The 26,714-nt window shown below is 35.6% G+C and overlaps 2 protein-coding genes across 2 annotated transcripts; both read right to left on the bottom strand.

Moving 5' to 3' along the window:
• Positions 1-866: 866 nt before the first annotated feature.
• On the bottom strand, positions 867-16,609 carry ipmkb (inositol polyphosphate multikinase b). Its single transcript, XM_079596430.1, has 6 exons — positions 16,026-16,609; positions 14,164-14,249; positions 12,070-12,166; positions 11,809-11,981; positions 3,229-3,310; positions 867-1,869 (listed from the first exon to the last, which is right to left on the bottom strand). Exons 1-6 carry the CDS (start codon positions 16,180-16,182, stop codon positions 1,346-1,348), a joined length of 1,119 nt encoding a protein of 372 aa, XP_079452556.1. The 5' UTR covers positions 16,183-16,609; the 3' UTR covers positions 867-1,345.
• Positions 16,610-17,414: 805 nt separating this feature from the next.
• On the bottom strand, positions 17,415-26,476 carry ube2d1b (ubiquitin-conjugating enzyme E2D 1b). Its single transcript, XM_079596347.1, has 7 exons — positions 26,283-26,476; positions 22,561-22,624; positions 22,437-22,468; positions 21,044-21,121; positions 20,857-20,962; positions 20,665-20,758; positions 17,415-17,926 (listed from the first exon to the last, which is right to left on the bottom strand). The coding sequence occupies exons 1-7, from the start codon at positions 26,304-26,306 to the stop codon at positions 17,881-17,883; spliced, it is 444 nt and encodes a 147-aa protein (XP_079452473.1). The 5' UTR covers positions 26,307-26,476; the 3' UTR covers positions 17,415-17,880.
• Between the last annotated feature and the right edge of the window lie 238 nt (positions 26,477-26,714).

Here is a 26,714-nt window from a genome sequence, read left to right as displayed (position 1 = left end):
GCGCATGAACAAGAATGTTGTTTTTAGTACACTTGCTGCACTACGTTATAGGAGATGTGGTCTTTCGACATCCATCACGACCAAGCTAATAAAACATATTACATAAATAACAAAAGAGATCCATGTGAACTTAAAGGACTATTTCCTGATGTCTCGACTCTTGAGCTTAACATAATGAGATGTAAATGAATGATTGCTATACATGCAAGACCATTTGTATTAAAACATGCAATAGACAGGGTTCCCACACTACTGACCAATGCATTTCCATGCTTTTTGAATAACTTTCAGCGGAGGTGATTACCAGATACAGATTTTATTAAATATGCATTCAAGCATAAAAAAACCCTCATGATATTCTCTGATATTCGCAAGTTTTTTAATGATTGTGGGAACCCTGAATAGGCCTTGATTAATTAAAGAAAACACTGCTAAGAAACATTTAAAACAAATCAAATCATAAACACGTTAAAATAAAGTAAAATGAGATCAACAAAAAAAATATGTGAAAAATAAAAAAAAACATTGAACTGTTTGTTTATAGTTTTGAGGGTATTCTTGTTTTTTCCCCCTCTCATATTGAATCACATTAAATGGCTTTTTTATGACTAACTTCAAGTCCTTCTATGTGAGTTCCTATCATGTCCTATGCAGTCAATCAAATAAACATGTACAAACACCCTAATGAAATACCCGGACACCCCTCAAGTAATTCGGTTAGTAATCATAGAAATCACAATTCAGGTTCACTTCATTGATGGAAACTTTGGCATTCGTTGTAGACATACAATGAAAAAATAAACCTTCTTCATCACAGAACATGCATACACTTAAAGGTTTAATTCTTTTCAAATCACGTTTTAAAAAAAAATGAGATAAAATTCACAATTCAACAGGTCTGAAACAGGCAGGGACACATTGGCAGCATATGCGAAAGAAACGTCAAATATTTCCCTACACCCTCGCACGCCAAATTTCTATTTTCAATTACACTGATTTAAAAAATAAAAGCATAAAAAGGAACAAAAAAAATCATGAAATGGCTCTCTGGACACAGGAACTAATGTAATATCTGAGGCATAATATGATGAGAGTTTCAACAGCTTGAATTTCTTTTGTCGGGATAAATATACAAGCGTTATAGATTCATTTACCTGAGTAAGAGTAAGATAAGTTTGTACAAACTGTACAACGCTTTTAAAAGACTAAAGCACATACATTAGACGAAGGATTACAAACATGTTACTCCACTGATGGTGTAGGTAGTGCAGATTAGAAAGAGGCGAGTAGACGGACATGAAAGTGGCTACAAAACTCATACCTTCAGCGACAACAAACCCCTCCATCACTCCTCCAGAATCTGATGTAGGACCTTCAGTAGATTCTTCAGACCGTAGATGTAACCCTGGTCGGGAACGTCACTGGGGAAGACATGTGCAAAGTCGATCATCTTTACCTCCACGTCGCTGAGCGGTTCCTGTCCCGCTTCGCTCTTCTCGTCCTCCCGGTCCTCCTCCAGTCTGGCCAGGCTGCGGTTGCCGTTGGGCTGCTGTGAGGAGCTCCACACGCCGTTGTCCTGTTTGGCTTGGTAGTGGCAGCCTTTCTTGTGCAGGGAGTACATGGTGGACAGGCTCTGCTCGATGTTGTTGTTCTGCTCGCAGGCCTCGGGTGCGATCTGGCTCTCTCGTAGGGTCTGAGAAGCGGGGCTGGCCGCGCAGACGCCCTCGTACACAAAGAGCAGAGAGCTTGCATAAAAGTGAAACCGACTCTGGCCCTCAAACCACTGAAGGATCTTCTGGACTTTGAGGATGCTGGCAGTGATGGCGTCTTTGCGGAGAATATCACCGTTGCAGAAGAACTTGGATAAACCTGGAGCAAATCGACCATTCAGTTAGGAAACAGCAGCACAGATTTTAATCCCTGAAACTATTTCAATATTATCTGCAGCGAATTCAAGACAAAGCTGAACTATACTTCCTAAAATGTATCATACTTATTATAGTTATTGCAATAACTGGGTAGGTCCTAACTCTGAACCTGCCCCTAAGCCTAACCTTAACCCATGTAGTTACAGGTTGTTGTTTTTTAACCAGTTTTCATAATGTAGACAGAGTGTTAATTTTCATGATAGCCTAAAATAAGTATTATAAATAATTAAAATAAACCATGCGTATGAGTCGACATTCTATTGATTTGTGCTTATTGGTTAGTGTTAAAATTCTGATGAAATGTAAAAACACAAATGTAAATTTCTCAAATTACAACAATCATTGCGATATAATTTTGAGCAAAATAATCATTATTATCAGTTTAACCATTATGAAGCAAGACGAAAATGTGCCAAGTTTTCATTGACTAATACTAGATTAAACTGGCCAGATATTTTAGTCGACTAAAACTTGACTTAACAAAATCAGGAAAAGGTTGACCAAATTATGTTAAAAACTAAAAAGTCAATTTGACACGACACGAGAAAAAAAGCTAGTTTAACCCGAATTAATTTTAAATTGAATTTGGCCAATTTATTCCGATTGACGTGGTTATTAATCTGTGGATTTTTTTTTATAATTTTTTATCAGATTATTAGGGTCAATGTAAATGCAGCTCATGTCACGCAACCTTACATTTACCTCAGAAAAGACAGGTCTATACATTTTTTAGATAAAAAAAAAAAAACCTAGATAGTAACATGTCGCTAAATCTATGCACTGTATTAGATAGTCATTATATTCTTCCTTTATCTGTTGTCTTTATTTATTATTTAATGCATGTTTGAATAAACCAATCCCAGTTTATATTAGGTGTCTTTAACTTCTATGCACTTGCGTCAAAAAATGTTATGTGAAATGTACTTATTGTGTTCATGTTGTGTTGCAAAACAGTTTTGCTGCTATTGAGGTGGGATGCAGGTAACAGGTTTCATGGTACGGTTAGGTTTAATGGTGGGTTGAGGAGTGGGTTTGAGCCACAGGAATACTTCTATTTTACTTCTGGCATTAGACATTTTCAATCTATTCGGCAACAATCGCTAATACTACTACCTTCAAACAAAAACAAAAAGCAGCAAATTATGGTTCACAAAGTAAATGTCTGGTTATGTGCCATTTAAATTTTTTATAAATAGCACGTCGCTCGTCAAAGCATTTCAAACGGCCTTTAAGAGTAAATGAAACTTGTTTTCCTCATGCATCATCATTTTAGGTGATTTGACTCTGAGATTGATCTTACCTTCTTGGATCGTGTCCTTCACGAGACCTCTTCCATAATGCTGGTCATAGGTGTCAAAGCTGTCCGAGCCAACTTTATACACCTAAAAGACAGTGAGAAACATTTCAACTGGAGGTAAACATGAACGCTCTCTTCATAGGTCTTGCTCTCCCTCTAGAGGACATGTGCGGTCATTGCAGAAACTCCACTGATTGAATAAGCTCCAGAGAGGAAATGAAACTCGAGTTGAACTTCTGGAAGGGTGAAGAGGGAGCCAATTTAATATCGTACTGTGTAATTTGGGTTATTTTGAGAAGGGCATTAAGTTGCTTTCTATATCATCCAAATCAACAGAGCAATTATGAGTAATGGTTCTGTTTGCTTGGTGGTTATGTAGATCGGCTCTTTTCATCCATCTGTTTTTCTGTACGAGCTGGCAGAGAGCTCTGAACCCCTGGGACGGATTGAGAATGAGAATTTACATACCGTCTGCTCGCCATCAATATTTCACCAAGAAACTGGACCTCACTGCCCTTCTTATGCACAAATTTAGACAAATCCTATCCTAAAGACTTTAAAATTTATACTTCTTTTAAAAACATAGTAAAGGTCAACCAATAATTTTCTTTAAACTATTGGACTCTGGTACTTTTTTTAAACTTAAGGTGCCCTTTAAGCCAGGAGAAATGAAATGGGCAAAACAAACAAGACAAATTATATTTCAGGAATCAGGATGCAGAAATTTAGTCATTTAATGTCATGTCAAGTTCAATAAATTCACATTTCAAAAAAATAACAACAAATGCAATAAACTCATAGTCATGTTCAAGAAACCAGTGTGAGATGAGTTTTGAGGCAAATTACACAAATTAAAATCGGTTTATCCACAAATTACATTATTTTATCAAATCTGTATGACATATGCCATAATGGCTATAAAGGATGAGTTTAAACATTAAAGCTTTTACATTATGGCCCATTACATGTTTAGCTTCAAAGATAACAATTTTGAAAAAAGCATTTTGTATTTTATGTCCAATGACACTGCTTACATTAGTGCTATTATTATCCATTATAGTATTATTGTACCGGTAATCCATTATTATAAGTTTACTCAAAGCACTGTAACATAGATGTGCACTTTAGTTATTAGGATATCTGACGGATTTAGTTGAGTTTAGAAACTTCTATTTTTTGTGTTTTTACCCATCATTTAATTTCCCATTGGCATAATGCCATTCCATTTTGTGTATATAGATTTGTATATCATTCTAATATAGCTAAGATTTTGAAACAATAAAAGGTTAGGTTATATGGCTATTCAAAACACTACGCCCTCGTTGCTTAAATAAAGTTGAAATACGCTAGCTACTGATTTCAAATCACAGAATCATTTCTCTAATGAAACACAACCATTTGTATCTATTTATTCTATCTTTACCTAGCCATAAATACTAGATTAATACATGCGGTTAAAAACATTTAATTCCGCGCATGCGCGTCGAACATCAACTACGTATTTGACGAATCAAGAATGTCATCGCGCTACAGGCTGCAGCGAGGACAGTCCATGATCCTGCTAGAAGTAGCCATCAGAAGATGGTGCACTGTAGACATAAAGGGATGGACATGGCCAGCAACAATACTCAGGTAGGCTGCGGCGTTAACAATGCTCAATTGGTACGAAATGGCCCAAAGTGTGCCAAAAAAATCTCACACACCAGCAGCCTGAACCGTTGATTCAAGGCAGAATGGATCCATGCATTTATGTTGTCTACGCCATGCATAGCTTTGTGGGATTTTTTTTTTTTTTAGCATTTTCTTTAAAAGGTGGCTTTCTAATGCTCAGATTCTCCAGACATTGACCCCAGGCCAATGTAAAAATATTCATATATACAAAGCTTATACTAATACAAATCTCTACTAATTGACACACTTAACCCCACAGCTAATGCTTTCATATTTCATGTGTAACCTTAAAAAACTGCAGTTTTATACATATACTTTGATCTGGATAAATTTGCTTTGACATAAAAGTCATACATGCCATGAAGAAAGAAAAAAAAATCTACTCTGACATTTATTATAATAATAAATAATGGATTGATGGTATACTACAGACATTTATTGTAAAGACACATGACTATTTATTTAGGGTCAATGCACTAACACTTCTTACCTAGCTTTCGCATGTAATACGATCAGGAAACTTATACATTCCATGTTTAAACTAAAGCCACGTATAAATCAAGAAAGGCAGTGGATATTAAGCCAGTTCTCGGACTTACATTCTCTCTAAAGAAATCAAAAAGGACATGGCTCTGCATAAGTAAAGGGGTGTTGAGTAAACCTCATTCATCATGAGCGGATGATAAAGAGTTTAGAGGTCTCCACCCATGTTTCTCAAGAGAGAAGCGAAAGACCCTGAGGATGCTGGGAGAGGCCAGTGTGATAAGCTCATCCTGTCTGATGGCACAGATAACCAAACACATCCTCCCTCTCCCTCACAATTAAAATAATTTCTAAAGGATCACGTGACACTGTAGACTGGAGTAATGATGCTGAAATAAAATCAGCTTTGCATCACAGGAATAAATTTTAAATTGTAATATTTCACAATATTAGTTATTAGCCTACTGTTTTTTTCTGTGTGTGTGTGTATATATACACACATATATATATATGTATGTATGTTGGTGGTATGTACATGGTTGGGTTTACCACACTAATATATATATATATAGTGTGGTAAACCCAACCATTCTCTCTCTGTTATGGTTAATATGTCTTAATACACTCACTTTTTTTTGGAAAATGGTTTGGTTATAAATTTTCCTTCTAAACTGCTGGAGGCCGTTCTTCTCTTTTATGGTAAACAGATTTTCATTTCTTTCCTGACAATATGACTTAACCACTGCATGAATTCCTCTCGTCCTTTTAGATTTAGAACTTGTTGCAGAGGATAATTATTTAATTTAAGAAGATGGAGACCACAGATGGATATATTAAAACTACTTGAACAAAAAACAGGGTTTGTGGTTTACTTCTTTTTGTAGTTGTCATGGGCCCGTTTGGCCCCTAGAAGAATTCCCCTCATTTTCACTCCATTAGTTCATCCGCTGTGGTCATTCTACACAATATCACACAATAAACGGGAAGATCTGTCATCATCTGTGTCAATCAAGTTTTCAGAAATTGCAAATAGCCCTGTAATTGTCTGTCTTTTCCCCAAGATTTATTCACATACATGTGCTGCCAAGAAAACACGTGAGTAAACAAACAAGCTTTACGAACAGGATGAGTTGCGCGAGAGAGCTGGTTCTGATCCACACAGAGCATTTACAGAACATTACATAACATTTACAGCCTTGCCAATTTAAACATTCATGCGCAAGGAAGAAGCCAAAGAGAACTCGCGTGCGCTTTAAGAAGATGCGTGTGTGTGTGTGTGTGTGTGTACCCAACCGAAGCGCACGCATGGAAAGCCACGTCTTCACGTCTTCTTGCGCTTGAACAGACAGACACACAAAAAATGCCAACATGCCCGTCTTGGTGAATATCCTAGCAAACATAGTTTATGTCTGCAGTGAACAAACAGCCGAGAAAGACAATGGATATGTACCATATTTTCCGGACTATAAGTCACATCAGTCAAAAAATGCATCATGAAGAGGAAAAAAACATTTATTTTACAAAATTCAAGACCATGAACAGACATTTAATCTGGAAAGGCAAGTTATTCAGCTACACAATAGCACACAGAACAACAGGCTGAATAGGTGTCCGGTATGTTAACGTAACACATTAACAGTTATTCAGCTACACAATAGCATAAAGAACATATACCTGGGAGGCTGAATAGGCTAAATTAACATTAGCTAGCGAGTCCAACAAGTTACCGGTAAGCAAGTTCACCAAGCTCCCGATCTCATTCCACAACACTGAATCCATTGAGTTCTTCCTCTGTGTCGCTTCTGAACAACTCCGCTAGCTAGAGCGCTCTCTCGCGGCTGTAGACGGTAATGTTTTCTCTTGGTTCATCTCAGTCAGTATGAATTCGTACTATAAGTCACAGGACCAGCCAAACTATGAAAAAAAAGTGTGACTTATAGTCCGTAAAATACGGTATCAGTATCAGTGTATTGGATCCGTGCAACATGTCTTAAAGTGACAGCAGCCTAATACTCCTGCTGTCTGTGTTTTGTGGGACTACAAATTTAAGAATCTGTTTAAGATCTGCTGATCCTACGTCTTGACATAACATTAAATGAAAAAAGTGAAGTACATTGTATTTATCATTTAATGTTATGATGATGATATCAGATTAAAGATTCTGTTAAGCAAACTTTCCAGCAAGAGTTTTCTGCCAGTTCCTGTTCTCTTTATTGTAAGTCAAATGAGTCAGATTACTGAGAATCTCACCTTTTGTCTTTAATGGCTCTCGCAGCCCCGTCCCGCTCTCTGAATAGTTATGCTGATCGGATTGGGACTGGTGACACTAGAGTCCGGGGTGGGTTCCTATACCTGGAAACTTAATTTGCTTGCTTTGTTTAAGGTCGTCAGCCAGATGCTGTCAAGCACTGCCTCTTAAAATCTATATAACCACAATGTACACTGCCTCAGTTAGACTGGATGACTGCAGCAACCAACAGCTTGTGTTCTCAATAAAGAATCCTGCTGAAGATCCAGGTCTTCGCTTCTCACTTTCTAACAGTTTCTAATGCTAATCAAACAACAAAAGACATAGAAATCTCTCACTGCTCTTGACTGAATAGCTTAATGATTAATCCTTATTTAATTTGTAGCAAAATCAGTGTTATTTTACATTTGATTCCTTTAATCTTTATTCAATAAAAACTACTTTTAGATGCCTAAATAACCTGAAAAAACAATGTTTATTTATTTTTATTTTTGCTCTAATGTAATTATTGTAGTTTGATTATTTGTTCTTAGTTTCTTTTTTTTATATTTGACAGTAGTCCTTTTTTTTCTTGATCATAGCACATTCCGGACGGTACCGAAACTGTGATAAAATCCGAACACTGAATAATTTGAACCGTTACGCGGTTGCATGGATGCCAAACAGTCCTGATAAGCTAATGTGCATGGCTCTAAATGCTCATGAATAAAAGAGCTGACAAACGACATGTTCAACAGGCCTTCTTTGTATTTGCTCATTAAAATTCCCCATTGTTCTTCCATGGTATCATACATTTGTAGATCATGATAACCACAAGCAAAACCATGCATGGCTCATCGCTATCATGGTGTGTATACATTATTACCGTAGCTGACGCTTCCGTTGCTGCATTCCCAGGTATGTGAGGTCTGTAAGACTGATACCTATTTTACTGTGATGCTAATTCTGTTAAAATGGTGTATATTACCTTGAACCACGTAAACTCGAGAAGAAAGAAGAAAAGGTTCTATATAACAGTAGATGCACGGCCTAGGACAAATTGACATCTTCACCATTTATTAAAATATGATAACAAATTTGTTAAAAGATTTGTAAGCATATTGTGTAGTTGTGCTTGGAGTCAATTGTTTTATTTCTGATAAAGCAATGAAACATGCCGGATTGTACCGAGATCATTTTTGGCCATGCTGTCATACAAATAGCCTAACTTATGAACAAGCAAACACAAGAGAGCCAACAAAATATGAATAACTGATTATATTGTATTGAATGTATGCTTTTTCCTGTGAGCCTAGTAAAATAATAAGTGTAGTTTGCCTTTTTTGCCAGATAAATATGTTAATCAAGTTTAGTGTTTTGTTATTCCCTCACATTTAAAGTATTTAAAAAAATATCAAAATATTTCATATATTTTGACGGTTTAATTGAACTTTTGGTCACTAAAAACAAATAATTCAAAATCAAATATATATATATATATCGATTTGTAGATTGAAAAGCCTTCTAACTGGATCATTCATACATAAAAACATAGCAATAATGTGCATCAAGTCAAAATGCAAGTTATACCACAAATACTATAACTGATCTGATCTCAGATGTTTCTTCAATTTGCTTTTTTTTTTTGACTAGGAGTGTGGAATCCCTTATGTGTGGCAGATTAACAGTTTACACAACATTATGCATATCTTCGATGGTTGAAGTGATCAAAGTTCACCAGTTTACGGAGGATTTATGAGTGCTTCCACTGCTATTGCAGTAAATGCTAAGCCCACTTTTTGTGTCTTTGCATACTCTGTTTGTCCCATTTTCCATGATTATACAGACCAAATGTCCCTTCCAAGCTATCCGAACACTTCACTCCAGCAGTGTTGATGACAGTGTCAATATTGCCTGCTGTGTCCAGAGCTCAGTAAATGTGTGACTCCAGTTCACGCAGCGCTGTGGCTTTACCAATGAGCTTTCATTCCCTTCTGCTCACTCTAGAGGTTTTAATTAACGGTCCGCAGCTTTAAACACACGAGGCTCAGACACTGGCCATACCGAAGCTCATCATCAGCTGAAATATCAGCACCTCTGGAAGAGCAAAGCCACATTCGGGAATGAACGATGAGCATAACACAAGAAAGTGTGTGTATACACGACACACACACATTATATATACCGGTATATATATGTATATGCGTGATATTTGATTATTATTATTATCAATGTTGGAAACAGTTGTGCAGCTTAAAATTAATGGATGAATAAAAAAGGTACAAAGAAAAGCCTTTATTCAAAATAGAAATCTTTTCTAACAATATAAATCTTTACTATCTATCTCTTTTAATCAATTTAACACATCCATGCTGAATAAAAGTATTAATTTCTTTTTTTTTTAAAGACTGAACCCAACCTTTTGAACAGTAGTGTATATTGTTATAAAATATTTCTATTTTAAATAGAAGCTGTTTTTAAATGCTTTAACTTTTTATTCATCAAAGAATCCTGAAAAAAAAGTATCACAAGTTATAAAAAATATTAACCAGCACAACTGTTTCCAACATTGATAATAGTAAATCAGGTTATTAGAATGATTTCTGAAGGACCATGTGACATTGAAGACTGAAATAATGGCGGATGAAAATTCAGCTTCGCATCACAGAAATAAACTACATTTTAAAGTATATTAAAATAGAAAACCACCATTTAAAATTGTAATATTTCACGAATATAAAAAAAAAATCTGTCTTTTTGATCAAATAATTGCAGATTCAATGGGCATGAGAGACTTCTTTCAAAAACACTAAAATAATAATGTTTCCAAACCTTTGACCGGTACTGTATATCTAAGCAACGTGACATTTCTCATCACCAATTTCATCTTTGCTCAAAAAACGATAGAAAAAGATTCTCATTTCCCACAATAATAAAACAAAGTACGTACATAATTAATAGAGAAAATAAATGAATGATCAAATAAGTAAACTATTGTGTCATTCTCATGTGAAAAGACAAGGGCTACCTCTATGAGGACAGCAGTGTTTGGGTTTTATACAGGAAAAGATGATTCAAAAGAGCTGGTAAAGAGTGGAACAACCACTTTTAAACTTGTTAGGCGAGTCTGTCTACTACTTGCAAACCTATTCTGACGGAATTCAGTCGGTTATATTTGACCTAAGGCGACAACAAAATGGACTTTAATTTATAACTTCAACTTTAATCTGGCAACGACGCTTTGTACAGTATAATACTACTACTAATAATAATAATAATAATATTAATAATAAAATATTATTTTAAAAAATCTTCCACGTTATAATTTTAACAGTAGCCCAAACCTCTGTTGTGTAGCACTTGCTTGCCAACAAATTAAAGAGCTTGTTTAATTTTAATAAAAGTTAAATTAATGTTTTATGCCTTCTTTTGATTACCAGAAAAATTTATAAATGAAATACACACACAAATGTTTTTTTAAACCATTTCATAGGGCCCTATTATTGTATACAAATTAATAAATTAAGTTGTTTTTATGAATTCAATTAATTAGATATGTTTTTAAATCAGAATATAGACAAAATTAAACTGAAAGCACAGAACTGGGCAAAAATTTAATTAAATTTAAAAAAAAAAAGAAATATATACATTAAGTACGTAATTTTTGTCAAACTGTTAATAAATGGCTGTTAAATTGAACACGGTTCATGATTTAAATTAATTACACATTAAACTAGGCATCTTGTAAAGTGTGCTTATCCTTACGGTTAGCTGCATTAACAGTTTACAGTTCAGTTCTTGTTTTTTTCCCCCTTCACATTAATGTTACAGCCACTGCTATAACATTATCTGTTCATAAAATTGGTATCGGAAAAAATATCGTTTAGGAACCGGTATCGAAGCCATGGTATCGATTTTTTTTTTTACCCAGCCCTACTTGAATATGTAAATTGGCAAGACAAAACATGTTCAAATGATAAACATTCACTCTATGATGGTTAAACTTTACACGCGTGGCGAACTGCGGATCACAAATAAACTACAGACCGTTTAACCCTAATGTAAACCTATTGCAGGAGACCTCAAAAACAAAAGTAGGAACCTTAATAACATAATAGGGGCACTTTAATTCAATAATTCATTAGACATATTTCCATTAGAAGATAATCAATGAAACCCACATTTTAAAGAAGCAAACATACCCTCATTCCCAGAACCAAGAAGCCGATGTCCTCCATCAGCGGGTATTTCCTGATCTGCTGTTCCCGTTTCTCCTGTGAAGCGAAGGGATCATAGCTCCTCTGGCCGATCTTCACGTCCATGATGCACGGCTTCTGAAACCTGCGCGTCACATCGTCCAGCTTGAGGTACCGGTCTGTGGAAGAGAGCGAGCAGACATGCTTACTAAACTCATGCTGTATATCCAGCAATCTCCTCATCGCTCCGTGCATCCATCGGTGTACCTGCGGGAGCGTCTGGCGAGGACCACGTGCCATAGTACTTGGGAAGGTGCGCTTGGAGGTCAACAAGACAGGGGTCGCAGTGGTCATCAGCATACACCTGGAGTCAAAGACAGGATCACACTGTGAAATTATTGGAATGGATACATCACTTGCTACGCCTGTAACAGAGCCTTGATAAAACAATAAACATAAGAAATAGCAAATAAATCGTCACACCATTCCTGCCATATATATGTGCAGTGTGCACGTGTTCAGATTGGATGGTTGAACGTTTTGGACCCCATTTACAGTTTGTTTAGTTTTGATCACTTGTGACCAGAGCCAATGTTTCCTCAAAAAAAAAAAAAAAAAAAAAAAAATATATATATATTCTTGCCGAGCAAAGCTTTTCTCTATTGGCCGGATATTTTGGCCACCTGAGCAGAAACATTATTTATACCAGATCTGTACACTGTACGTAAACACACAAAATGCGGTTATATCATGCAGTTTTTAACTTTAAATTGATATGCTATTTATATTTGACCCTTGATGTAACCCTTGATGATATTTGACCCGTGATTTGAAATCATATTTTTGAAAACAAACTGTTAATTCAGAAGTCACTAAATAAAACAAATGTTAGGTTACCTGAGAAAATTATTTTACAGTGCTGTGTTAACCATACCAGTCTTTTAATTCTATTAAAGAATAATTTAAAAGAAAAATCTTACACAGAACAGTTTAATTCTTTATAATAATATAATATGAAAAAAATGAAGCATTTAGATGAAGATGGTATGGGATAACCATAATGTGTTTTTGTATGGTCAATTATTGACTACAGAGAGCATTAAACCATCAAATTTAAATGTTTATATATTGCTTATGAATTCCACTTGAGATTATTTATTAGGCGTATAATATAATATAATCTAAACACAAACTGAAGTATTTAAATTGAGATCTATAAGCTAAATATTCTATGTGAACATGTGAAATCTTTTATAGTTATCCAAACATTCCTGAAACCCACCCACACACACACATCTATTTAAACTGAGGTATGTAACAGGTATTTTGAGCCTGCACTCGGTGGGTGTGTAATAGTAAATGTCAGTTTTGTTACCGTTCTGTGCCCATCATTCGTTATTTCCACCACTTAATCAAGCCGCTCTTTAAAACATGATGACGTTTTATTTGACACGTCTTTGCGTTGTCTCTCGTGTTGAGCTGCGTGGTCTGCAAACATTAAAGTATTCCTACAGCGACTGATTTGGCGCACATCATACTCTTTCTTTCTTTTATTCATGGGGTCTAACTCTATAGCGGTTCACCAGAACGCCGCAAATATTTCTCATTTAATGTTTTTCACAATCAGATAGCTTTCCCCACTCATTTGTGTGTCTGTCTTGTGCGCTGCATTTTATTTTGTCTGTGTGTCCACGACATAAGATGTGTAATAACAATGTTAGAACATCCTTTTTAATGACAATTATATTTCAACTCCAATTCATTTTGTTTAAACATCTAAACAGTGGCTGTCATGTTCGTTGTAAAATTGACAGAATCATTTTGTTATATTTTGTATTTAAAAGCGGAGTCTTTGTTTTATATCAAAAGCGACAAAGCTTAATGTGATTTATTGGATGGGAGAAATTATGTTTAGGGAAGTTTTGCTCCCATAACTAAAAACCACAGACTAAAAGATCGATTCTTGGGATTTAAGAATCAATATCGGTTCATCAAGTGAGAATGGATTTCAAATCGAGAGATCAATGTTTTCAAACCAGCCCTACACAAGTTTGTTCTTTGATCTTGCTTAAAGTACACGGCCTTTAGAGTTAGAGCGATCACTAAAACTTCATGGTTATAGTTTATTTGGTGCGAACAGGCCTACGTAATTCCTATGGGTGAATGTTCCTCTACTTAAAGGGATAAAACACAAAAGATGTAGTTTTGAAGAATGTCGGTAGCAAAACAGTTGATGGGCCACATTGACTTCCATTGCATTTTTTTCCATACTATGGAAGTCAATGGGGCCCTGGGCCTGTTTGGTCACCGCTATTCTTCTTCTGTGAACCCTTGAACCCAGAACACTCCTGTGACACTCACATTGCTGTAGAACTGCATCTCTCTGGGTCCTCTCGGAGGAGGCTGAAGCTGTTTCAGGACCGTACCGTCAGGATGTTGCAAGATACCTGTGATTGAAAAAAGCTCAATCATTACGGTTATGATCATACCAATACGCACACTGACATTTTTTTTTTTTTTTTTTTTTTTTTTAATACACATTTGTTAATGGAGAGTTGCTTAAGTGAGAGACTCATATGATGGGGAAATGACAGTGTGTGTAAATGACATCACAGCCCGGCCTATATGCTGCTGAGAACTAGGTTGACAGGGCTTAGAGATTACGGCCATAGACGGTGAAGCTCTGGATTTAGGTCAGGCTCCCCCTCTTTAAAAATAGCTATTTTAAAAGCAATTCACATCAATGGTAAACAAAAGCAAAAATTACAAGAATTAATTATTGACGTTAAACATGATCAACCAGGGGGAAATTGCTCCACCTTTATTTAAATTAATACTATACGTCTCTTTAATGCAAAGCAATTTGCGACGTACGGTTCATTTAATGTATACATTTACACGCTATTGGTTTCACCCTAAAGATATAGTAATAAATAACTAAGCCTATATTTAGCATAAAAACACATTTTTTTCATGACTATTATTTTTATTTTTTTGCATTGTAACAATATTTTCATGACAATTAAGCATATTTCCCCCATATTCCCACCACTGTGATGCATCTGGATGGTTTAAATGTTCAGTTTTTCAATTTTATAATCTTGATTGATTATTCTCATTCATAAAAATGTTAAACTTTACATTTATAATGGAAAATTGTTCATGAGGACAGAAATACAGTAATATTTTTCTATTTAATTAAAATGTTAGTGTTTTTTTTTTTATAATAATACAGATTTTTTTTTAACATATTAATTAAAATATTCCTGTCTGTACACCAATCAAAATAAGCATAAATTAATGCAATATTTGTGACCCGAAGAAGAAGTGCTTGACATGCTTTGTGAGGTGCAGAAATAAAGAAAGATCGTTGACGTAAATGCAAGTCAAGTCTTAGCCGTGTTCCACTGCATTGGCAAAATCCGAGAGACAGCAAGTGCAAATTGTGTTTCCAACTGTTCTACAAATGACACTATATGGGTCATACGTGTGGAGCTTTTTTTGCATGTCATCAACATATTAGCGAGTCATAAGACAAATCCTGTTGACTTAGAACAGATACAAACGAAGCCTTGTTAATTAAATCTTTAGTTGCATCAGGAAAAGCATATTTGAAAATATTACTAATAGGAGACCAGGGCTAGCTGTCACGTACAGTAGCCTACATGTCAGTAAATATAAGATCTGGAATGTCTAAATATACACAAATGATTGCTTTCCAAATTACAATCAGTTCAAGTTCGATTTATAATATATGGATAACTTTTTGTTCCATTCATAAAACTAGCCTAATTGTTTTATGTGAGATTTTTATTTATTTTTGTTGATATATTTTAAAATGGCACATTATGTTTTTAATCCATAATGTAACATTGCATTATCTATGTTACATATATACAGTTTTCATTTATGATTTTGTGTCAGTTATTTAATTTTTACTGCCAAGCAAGGCTGTGTAATAGTGTGACAGACAGCATATTGTCACAAAGAGTCAACTGTATCTTGTTTCCTTGGTAATAAAGGTAACATTTGTTCAACAGCTTATACACTAATACTACTTTAAGGTATGTTCATCAGCATGTACAGAAACTGACCCTGAGAAATATTGCCTGGAGTAAAAAATTGTGATATTAGCTCTGGTCTCCAGTGCACAATATCAGTTGAATTTCAAATAACAGAATCAAGACTCAAATCAAGAGGAATTCAATCAATAGTGTACTGACCCACTTTATCAACGCCATACTTGTGTCCGGCCACCTGATGAGAGAGCGGCACGCACCCGTTCAGGTGAGCGCTCTGCGCGCCCTCCGGTAAACAGGAGCCGCGGGTCATTAACGGGCGCGCGAGCTCCAGCCTCCCCAGCGCCACAGAAGAGTCCATTATGATGCTGAGACCGAAGACTTCACTGCAATGGCTCTTTATTTCTCTAAACAACGGTCTACACACAAAATCACATATTGATCGCACTACCCTCGACGCGTCATCCTGATGTGTGTGACCGATCGCGTGCCATCAGTCACGGCGCCCACGCTCGCAACCATATAACGAGCTTTTCACCTGGGCCACATCCCACTTCCTGACTTCAGAGATGTTTACACTCCTCCCTCGGTAATTGGTACGAGATGGTAGATACGGAACGAGCAGAGTACAAAGATCGACACGATATTCCGGCGGAGTTAGTCATATCGCACGGGAACTCGCAGTTCTGCGAACGCTTCGCTGTTTGTTTCCGCCCCGCACAAGCTGACGCGCGTCCCCGAGAGACACGCTGGGAGTGATGTCACGACGCACAGCGAGCTGAAGCGTCACAGAATACGTCGAGCTTTTTTCTCTTATTTTTCGTTAAACGTCCGCACCTATGGTCCACACTGGGTAAATTTTCGGGAATATGATAATATTAGGAGGCTAACTTGGAGTCTAACATGCATCCCCCCCTAATAATAACAACGGCGAATGGCTGGCTAACCTTAATTTAAAATACTTCCGGGTAGAAAAAAAAAAAACTATAATCATCGGATATGATAAAAGTCTGTTTATGCGATGGATGTTCAGTTATTGTGTGACTAATGAGAAAGCTGATAAAAACAAACTCTACTAAAAAAAAAACATTGAGATGGAAAATAGTTTACATAGCGATATAATTTGTGTTCTCAAAGTATTGTGCCATTAAGAAAATCCCTGATGGCATAATTTGTGAAATCCTACTGGGAATGTCGTTGTAATTATGGATATATGAGGGCCTGTTTACAAACACCAACTAAATTTATAGCTAAATATTATGTGAATACCTATGGGTATATATAAATTAGCCTCTAATTACATTCTTTTTATTGTTTAGGGGGTTTAATGGATACATAAAATAATTTAGAAAGCAACAGAATTAAGTTTTGATTAGGAAGGAATAATGAATCAAAATTGTCTTTTGGGTGGATATGCTATATGGCAGAATGATTTTGAAATCAGAGAGTGAATATTCCTGCATTTAGAGGAAACAGGCTGCTTGTGGAACTGATTGGTAACGTCCTCAAGGCCAGTTCAAATAGTTGTTCAGCAAATAAAAGACCGTGTACAAATGAGAGCAAACACAAATTAACATACCAGAAACACAGATGCACGCTTTTAAACAAATTTTAATGCAAAATAAAAAAAGAAAAAATAGATCCAGTATAGTTGCTCTTAACTATACAATAAAAATATCTAAAAGAAAATGTAATCTGAATGAACTGAATCAAAACTGAATGAGAGATACAATAAAACAGTTTTCAATTTCTTAATTTCCCTCTTGTAGGGTAACTGCAGTTGTATAATATCATGCCAATCTTAAATAGGATTTATGAAACAAGAAAACAAAGTGCCCAACACCACTGCGGGGATGACCAAAATGCACAAAACCAATAAAAAGCTTAATGTCTTTGTGCAATGCACAGTCCCCTTCAAAATACTAGTTAAGCTATTATTATTGGTCATATCAGATGGTAAATGTTAACAGTACAATTTGTTTAATAATATAACCTAATCTTACTTTTAGATGCTAGAATTTACAGTGATTTGTGACTTAAAAAAATGTCCATTAAGTCTTCACATTGCATACTTCTGGGTCCATTCTCTCGCTAATCTGTTGTACCTGGTTCAAAAAAAGAAAAAGAAGTTCATAATCAGTCTAGTTTGTCTTATCTGACATCATAACCTAATCTAACAACAAGTATGGTCCTAATTTACTCGCCCTCATGATGTTCCAAACCAGTTTGATCTTTCTTCTATGGAACACAAAAGGTGAATTCCTAAAGAATATCACGGCGAAACTTGTATAATGAAAGTGAAAGTACTGTAGCTGTCAATGAAACTCTTCTGAAGTCAGATGAAAGCTTTAGGTAGGAGCAAAATAAAATTGAATTAACAAACAAGTAACTGTTCAGTATCTTGATATACATCCGAGTGACATCCAAGGTGTAAAAGGATCATTCATTGCATTGGATCTTTTCAATTCATCAAATTATCTAGTTCACACAACTCTGGTTCTTGAGCTCACTGACTCAACTGGTGCATCTCAATACTCAAAATGAATGATTTCTAATATGTTTGCTCCTCCGTCCTCCAGCCTGTAACCTGGAAATTGATCGACGTCAGCCATCTTGAAGAACATCTCAATTCTCTAATTGCACCACGAGGAGCCAGGAGCGAGGATACACAAGTGTTTCTTATCAAAAACTGGCTTCACAAATCTCACTTTTTAATTCATATTTACCTTTGCAGTTTAAACAAACCATACATTTCACATACTCTCAACATAAAAAAAAATTGTAGGCCTAAATTTAAGATATGCATATCAATTGCATAAATTTGTTTTTAATACATTTTGGATTAGTTTTAACAAACTAATAAACTCAATGCAATGCATGTTTATCTGTCAAACATAAATAAAAAATTATTGGGTACGTTTTCTGTAATAGTACTAAAAAACTGAATGCGTTTTAAAGACACAATAACCAGGTTAATTTATTATCAATGACTCATTTTGTTTCAATCACATACATTTGACTGATTATTGTTTGTTCCACAGCTAGCCATATTTTATCCTTGTTCATACTTTTTAAATTAATAAAAGTTTTCACTATGCTAAATCTAATCAACTAATCTAAACTTTGAAAATATTCATTATATAAAGTCAAATAGATGCAAATAGTTAAAGGTGCAGTAAGTAATTTCTGAGAAACACTGTTGATATTTGAAATCAATCACAACAAACAAACAAACAAACAAACCCCTTTCTTCATTGCTCGGCCCCCCAAAATGCACAAACACACAATGCAAGAGTGGATGTCTCTATCAAAGCTGAAGTGCAGTGTTGGGAAGGTTACTTTGAAAATGTAATAGGTTACAGAATATAAATAACCCTATTTAAAATGTAATAAGTAGTGTCACTAAATACTTTATTAATGTAACTTATTACATGTGATTACTTTTCTAAATGTCTAATGTTTTCAACTGTTAATCATTTTCAAACATTTAAACCAGGGTTAACCTTACAGTAGTACTCAACACTGATTACTATAAGACTTCTAAAATCCTTCACCACTTGAGTTAAGCTTATAATAATTTAATATTAAAGCACAGCCACCACAAAATCAGACTTTATCAGCTCTTTTTACTTTGAGATTGTTCTGAGGTTAAATACAGATTTCTGAATGATTTTTTAAAAATAATTCCAGCAGCACATGGAACGCATCACTCGCCAATGGTGACAAGTCTCAGACAGGCTATAGCCAAGCTTTCAGCGGCAATGTGGATTGATTTAATTGGCAGACGTGGTGCGCTACAAATTCAAACAAGAGAGCCATTTGAAAGAATCAGAATAGCATCACTTTACTAAACAGCCTTTAAATGGCAGGAGGCATTGTGCACATCAAAAATAGGCAAAGCAACAAATTAATATTATTCAACATATCGTAGCTTTTTACAGAAAATATTCAAATGTAACCCCCTTTGTATTAGTTAACAATTTAATAAGTAACTACACAGTTTTTCTCAGAAATTAATTTACGTAATGCCGTTACATGTAACTAGTTACTCCCCAACACTGCTGAAGTGAAGCAAAATAATGCTTTGTGAAAAATAAAGTGAAGATGACGAAAGAACAAGGAAAAGCATACAAGGAAGTGTTGGTTGTTAGTCAGCAGCAGCACAGCAGCTCCAGACAATGACACTCAAAACTGTCCTGTAACTATGGCTAACATTACAACAACAGCATATGTTGGTTTTGTGAAACAGCAAAACCAATGTAACTCACGTATGGAGCAGAAACAACACAACCTTGGCGTCCGTTTTCAGGACTTCCCGCTTGGCTTTCTCCAGCGCTGGAAAGCTTTTCCTAAAGCTCTTGCCTGATCATGACCCTTATTTTCCCAATAATATTCCTCTGACCTTTTTCTCTTTTATAATGTCTCTCAGCCATCTCTCTTTCTAAAGTCTTTCTTCAAATCTTCCTCTTGCTCACTCTCTCTCCTCCCCCATCATGAGTGTATACACCTTCTGCTGATTGGCTACAGGTGTGTTGTACTTTCAAAGTCGTTTCTCAGAAATCGCTTACTGTACCTTTAATAAACTAGGCCTATGCCATGATTTTTTGATGTATGACTGACAAATTTTAAGTTTATTAGTTTGTTATGTTAGCACTCAAGTCACTTGCACTTGACAATACTTTTATGGTTCTTTTGAGTCCCTTTAATGTTAGTCTTGAATGCGAAAGAGCAACCAGTGCAGTATTCAAATTGTCTTTGTGTTCCAAAGAAGAAAGTCATGTGAGTTTAGAAAAACATGAGGAGAATACATGAAGACAGAATTATAGAAGAACTATATACTTACTTTTCTTTGTCTGATTTGTAGATGTGTGCTATGTCTGGGACTAAGGGGTCATCAGGATTTGGATCACAAAGCAAAGAACATATGGACAAAAGAACTGAAAAAGAGTTGAAAATTAACAAAACAATGAAATTATGGCAATTACCAATTCTGTATTTCAACTAATAAGCAAACAATCGAGGGACACACAAGTACCTTTTGAAACTGTTAGTGCTGGAGACCACTGCGACCTCAGGATGTCCAGGCAAATACTTCCATTACTGTTAATGTTGGGATGGTAGATTTTCGTTGTAAATGCTACCTGTTAAAATTGAGACGGGTGTCAAAATGCCGTTTTGAAACAACACGACAATTAAATGGAGGTGGGGTGTAACATCACTACCTTTGGTGGCTTGAAGGGATAGTCTGTTGGAAAGTGAATTGTGAGAAAGAAGACTCCTCCTTGGTAAGGGCTATCACTCTACAAATTGAAGGAAAAGACACTAGAATCAAGACCAACTGTGTAGGTGCATGAAAAAAAGACAACAAAACTGCTGTTGCCTAGTGACAAATATGCATACTAATAGGTGCTTTGTGCACCTTATTTGTAGGATAACACCGTGTCTACACCGGACGCGACAAGACAATTTAACTCATTATAATCAGTGATGCTGTATACATTATAATCCGTGATGTGACAAATTATTGACAGTAAACTGATGCCCTGTTCCATTTCTGACATACTTTATTAAGTGCGAACCCATTCAAATTAGTGATGCGGTCTACATTATAATCAGTCTACACCACAAATTCCAGACAGTAAACTGATGCCCCTTACTATTTCTGATGTACTTCAACACGAAGAACAAATAGATTTGCAATGGTTGCGACGCGGTTAACATTTATTATCGTAATCTTAAAAATAAATGGTTTATAATGCAAATATTTTAAAAATTTTTGGTCTACTGTGCATGTTTGTTTAAAAGTTTGTTTTAGTGATGTGCCGATTCCGGTTTTTATTTACAAGCAAATTGGACAATTCCGATACTGGTTGCTGATTTTATTCTTTGTTTAAGCAAATTTATGTTTTGTTTATTTGCATTATAACAGGCAAACTGGCCTTTGACAAAATTACAAAACTATCTAGCCATTTGTAATTCGAGGCAACCACCGCACTTTAATCATGATCCAAAAATGCTACAGAGGTAAGAGAAAAAGAAAATGGCATCCAAACTTTTCTGAAGACAGTCAGTTCCCTTCAGATACATTCATATAAACCCCCATCCCCAATTCAATATTTATATTTTTCGTCCTATATTTCGAACAGTGAGCTTGCAGTGCCTGGTACAGTATTTGCTATGCTGGCGCATCTGTGTTCTCTTCTTTGGTCTGTCTTTGATGATTCCCTTCTCTTGCCTTTGTTAAAGTCCTGTTTACAGACCTCGTAATATTTTCACACAAATTACATTTTGGGAAATAATTGCTATAAAGTTTGAGTGCAATTTTGAAATAGAGAGCAACCAAAATAAAACTAAATTCCAACGGTTTTTTAAGTAAAATTGAGAATTTGCCAGTCACTGTAGTTGAATGAGTGAATGGAGGCATTTATAAGGCGCTTTTATATGTACTACTGTACACAAAAAACACTTTACAATCATATCAGGGAATCTCTCCTCAATTAGTTAATAGCATTTTCCAAGTTATTCTTAAAATTCACTTTCAAACACTACATTATCACATTCAGCAAGAATTACTGAGCAAAGCACAGTGCTCAAGGCTAATGATGGAGTACTTACAGGTCCCATTATTGTTGCCTGCCAGTGAAACACTACAAATACAAAAAGAGGATTATTGAAATTTGTCCGCTGTGTCAGATGTTATGTAAAGCAACCTAATTTAATAGACTAACAGTGAACTTACAGTCATCACCAACCGGTCCAGCAGAGCACTGAGCAGGAGGGTCCCTCTGCAAGTCTTGAAGCTCCTAAAATAGAAAAAAAAAACATTACATTATTAGTGTAAAAACTGAATGTATGAAGTCAGTTCACACAGTAGACCTATCAGAGTAACAACCACATGTGTGTAGTTCATCACATTAACCAAGTTCAACTAACTTTTGACAACCACAAAATGGCACTTTGCTTTTTGCTTTCATTTTGAACAGAATACGTTTTATTACTTAAATACTAACAAACAATTTTGGTTAAACTTAATTCTGATAGTTTAATTTTTTTCAATAGACATTTTACTAAATATAAAGCAACTTTGCAACTACATGGCAGCTACCACAGTCATTAGAGTATTAGTAGACCGTTGGGTTAGGGTTAGTAAAATAAGTTGTCAGTCAGTAGAATGTCTGTTGTGGGAACATCAAAATAAAGTGTTAGTATGAACTAGACAGTCTACTAATACACTCATGACTGGTAGTTGACATGTAGGTGAAAAGTTACTTGTAGTTAGTAGAATGTCTGGACTATAGAAATAAAAGTGTTAGCTAATTTTTTAAATATTATGCTTGAGAAATGTGCAACCTTTAAAATAAAATCTAGGATGACATTCATCCATTTTTAAGTGAGGCTTCAGAAACTGGCATCCAAATTGGGTTTGAAAAAGTTATCACAGGGCTTTATAATTCAGTTTGTTAACCCTATGCGCATTTGATGCATAAATAGTAAGCGTCTAAATTGTCAACATGATCAAAACTTTGCTGAAAAACCTGTTGTACACAATCTATGAAATGCTGTATGCCTTCAGATTGACGGTTCCTAGTTTCGTTTGCAAGTAAACGGTATGATTCTCAATCTCAAACCATCTATCGTCATGTCGTTATACACGTCTTTAGGCTGTGGAATCTTCGATCTTATTATCATAAAGTTAATATCAGAACAACTTTTATATTGTTACTATTTCAAGATGAACATTTACTGTACTAAAGTAATGTAGATTTACCTGAAAAATCATATGCCTCAAATATAATACATCAGGTTATTGATTAGCCTAACATTTATATGTACATCTATAAGCCAAAAAGCCTAATGCATTTAAAGGTTTTCATTTCTGTTGGCGATTGTGCGGCATCCACTCAGAAAAATAAAATTGTGATATATTTAAGATTAATTCTTAGATATTTAAGATATATACTTTTTTTTTTTTACAAAATATCTTCATGGATCATATTCTTTACTTAATATCCTAATGATTTTTGGCAGAAAAATAGATCATTTTGCCCCATACAGTGTTTTGTTGGCTATTGCCACAAATATACCCGTGCGACTTGTATATATGACTGGTTTTGTGGTCCAGGCAGGGTCACATATGCAAACTATTTTGGTAACACTTTATTTTAGTCTTTGCATTACTGTACTATACATTATGCAATTGTTACATGCAAGTACCGGTAAGCCTGAAACAAACCCTAACCCTATAGTAAGACAATTATTTAGATGGATAGTTCACCCAAAAATGAAAATTATCCCTTCATTTACTCACCTCAAGCCATCCTAGGTGTATCATGACTTTCTTCTTCAGCCAAACACAAACAAGAGTTACATTAAAACAGATGTTCTGGCTCTTCCAAGCTTTATAATGTGAGTGAATAGTAGCTTGTTTTTTGAAGCCCAAAAAAGCACATTCCTCCATCATAAAAGTAATTAATACGGCTCCAGGGGGTTCATCAAGGCCTTCTGAAGTGAAGCGATGCATTTTTGTAAGAACAATATCCATATTCATAACTTTATAATCTATAATCACTGGCTTCCAGTAACGGGCCTACGCGAGTCGAGTTCCGGCAGAAGAGTGACCTCTGACCCAGTGCATGACGTAGGATGTAGTAGTAGTGCAAGTTTTGTAGAGGGTAGTTCCTCTTGCGTTTTTTAAAAATAAATAGGCCTGGACAACAAACTTAAGCTCTTTTCTCTTTAAAAATTCTCATTTAAAACTTCTAATTCATGACCGGTGTTTTGTTTGCTCTATCCTCTGCACTTCCTGGTTCATCAATACATCAGGCATCGGGTCAGAGGTCACTCTTCGGCCAGAACTAGCCTCATACGATGTAACTAAACGACGTACGATGAAACTCGACTCGTACCGCCATTACTGGAAGCCAGTGATGATCGTTTATAAAGTTATGAATATGAAGATTTTTTTCTTACAAAAACATGTGGCTTCGCTTCAGAAGGCCTTTATTAACCTTTACTTTTATAATGGATGGATGCACATTGTTGGCCTTCAAAATCAAGTTATTTTTCACTCCCATTACAAAACTGGGAAGAGCCAATATATATATTTTTTAATATAGCTCCAATTGCGTTTGGCTGAAAGAAGAAAGTCAAATACACCTAGGATGGCTTGAGGGTCAATTATGGAATAATTTTCATTTTTGGGTGAACTAACCCTTTAATTAATATTACTCAGTCAGTACTTATAATTACACTGTAACATGGACACCTTAAAATAAAGTGTAACCTGTTTTTTTATATATATTTTGCCTAAAGGCTTCAATCAAAATGGTTCTCTTTCAAAAAAGTAGATTTTTCTATTTTAGAAAAGGATTCGATTTTCCAGTAGACTTATTTAATATCAGGCTTTACAGAGTCAAGTTTCAATATAAAAAATGTGTTATGTTATAATTTCTAAAATGTCTATTATTATAGCACAATATAAATAACGATAAGCCGGCCTGAACATGAGCCGAGATTTTAATAGACGTGGATAGATGTGCCTTCTGGCAAGGACTTTGGGACTTGGTAGGGCGTTTAACAACAATGTCTAAGTGCGATACACATCACAGTGTTGCGAAACAGAAACTGTCAAAAGTGGTGGCGTCACGCTGGAACTTCAGAGAATCAGGTTGTGTTGCTTTGTGTCAAACACAAAACACAATAGCGCCTTCCGACCATATTCAGATAAACTACACCATATCAATTGTAGCCAAAGTCACTCGAAACGTCACACCAGCTGTGGGGTTTAACAAAGCACACAAAAGTGGCTTGTGAAAGTGGATGAATCCACACAAAATTGGCCTCGTTTAGTGTGGCAGCTACCGAGACTGAAGCAGGTTTGCTGTCTTTGTTCAGCTCTGGGCCTTCTCGAACACGGAAGAAAAGAACACAAAACAGGTTTATTATTGAATAGATACATCTCTTCCGTTGGTTTTCTCGGTGAAAGCGGTTGAATAAACTACACGTCTTGATGTAAACAAACGACTCTTTTACGCGATTGTTTGATTTTACATGTATATCGTTGCTCGCACACAAACACAATACGATGGTTGACTGACAACCTTGACGCGTCACTTTAAGTTCTGGTTTTACCAGTATTACTGACAAATAAGAAAATCACATATTTATTTATAAATATGCCAGTATACATTCAACAAACAGCGTAAAACGTCATGATTTGAGCGAAGAAACACTGCTAGTTAGCCGTTATATGCTACATTCCACTTATACCGTCGACATATAAGATATACGCATTATTCCGAAACGGTTTGACTTGATACAGACTACCAACGCAAAACAATAACACATAAAATGGTATTAGTTATGTGAGTGTTCATTTTATCCCCGATATTTGACATTAACAACGCAAGCAGGTTAACAAAAACTTGGCTAATGTTTGTCATTTACACACAAAGGTCTTACCTTCTGTATTCTCTTTAATGCCATGCTGCTTTACTGTGTGTACCGCCCCAGATTTACGCGATTATGTTATCTGTCCGATATTATTGCTACGAAACAGCTCAGCAATACTGTGTTTCCCTGAGTAAAAAAACGAATGAGAGCGGCGAGAAAGAGAGACAGCTGTAGCCCAGCAAGCTCACACTTCCGGTGCGGAGCTGAAAGAAACAAAATAAAAGTCCTTATGTATTTTTTCATCGCCAGAGAAGCTCAAGGAGAAGTGCTAAAACGTCAACAACATTTGCACGAGTGTTAGCTTTCACAATGTAGCCTAAATGTATAAAGTACGTAAATTAGAGATATATAGCAAACACACAATAGAAGGAATAGAAAAAGTAAAGGGATAGTTAGTAATAATAATAATAATGAAAACAAATAAAATAAAAGACTTTACGA

Source organism: Phoxinus phoxinus, assembly GCF_949152265.1.
Source record: "Phoxinus phoxinus genome assembly, chromosome: 21".
NCBI lineage: Eukaryota > Metazoa > Chordata > Actinopteri > Cypriniformes > Leuciscidae > Phoxinus > Phoxinus phoxinus.
The sequence above is the reverse complement of the archived record's forward strand: the minus strand, read 5'-3'. Positions and strand labels throughout refer to the sequence as shown.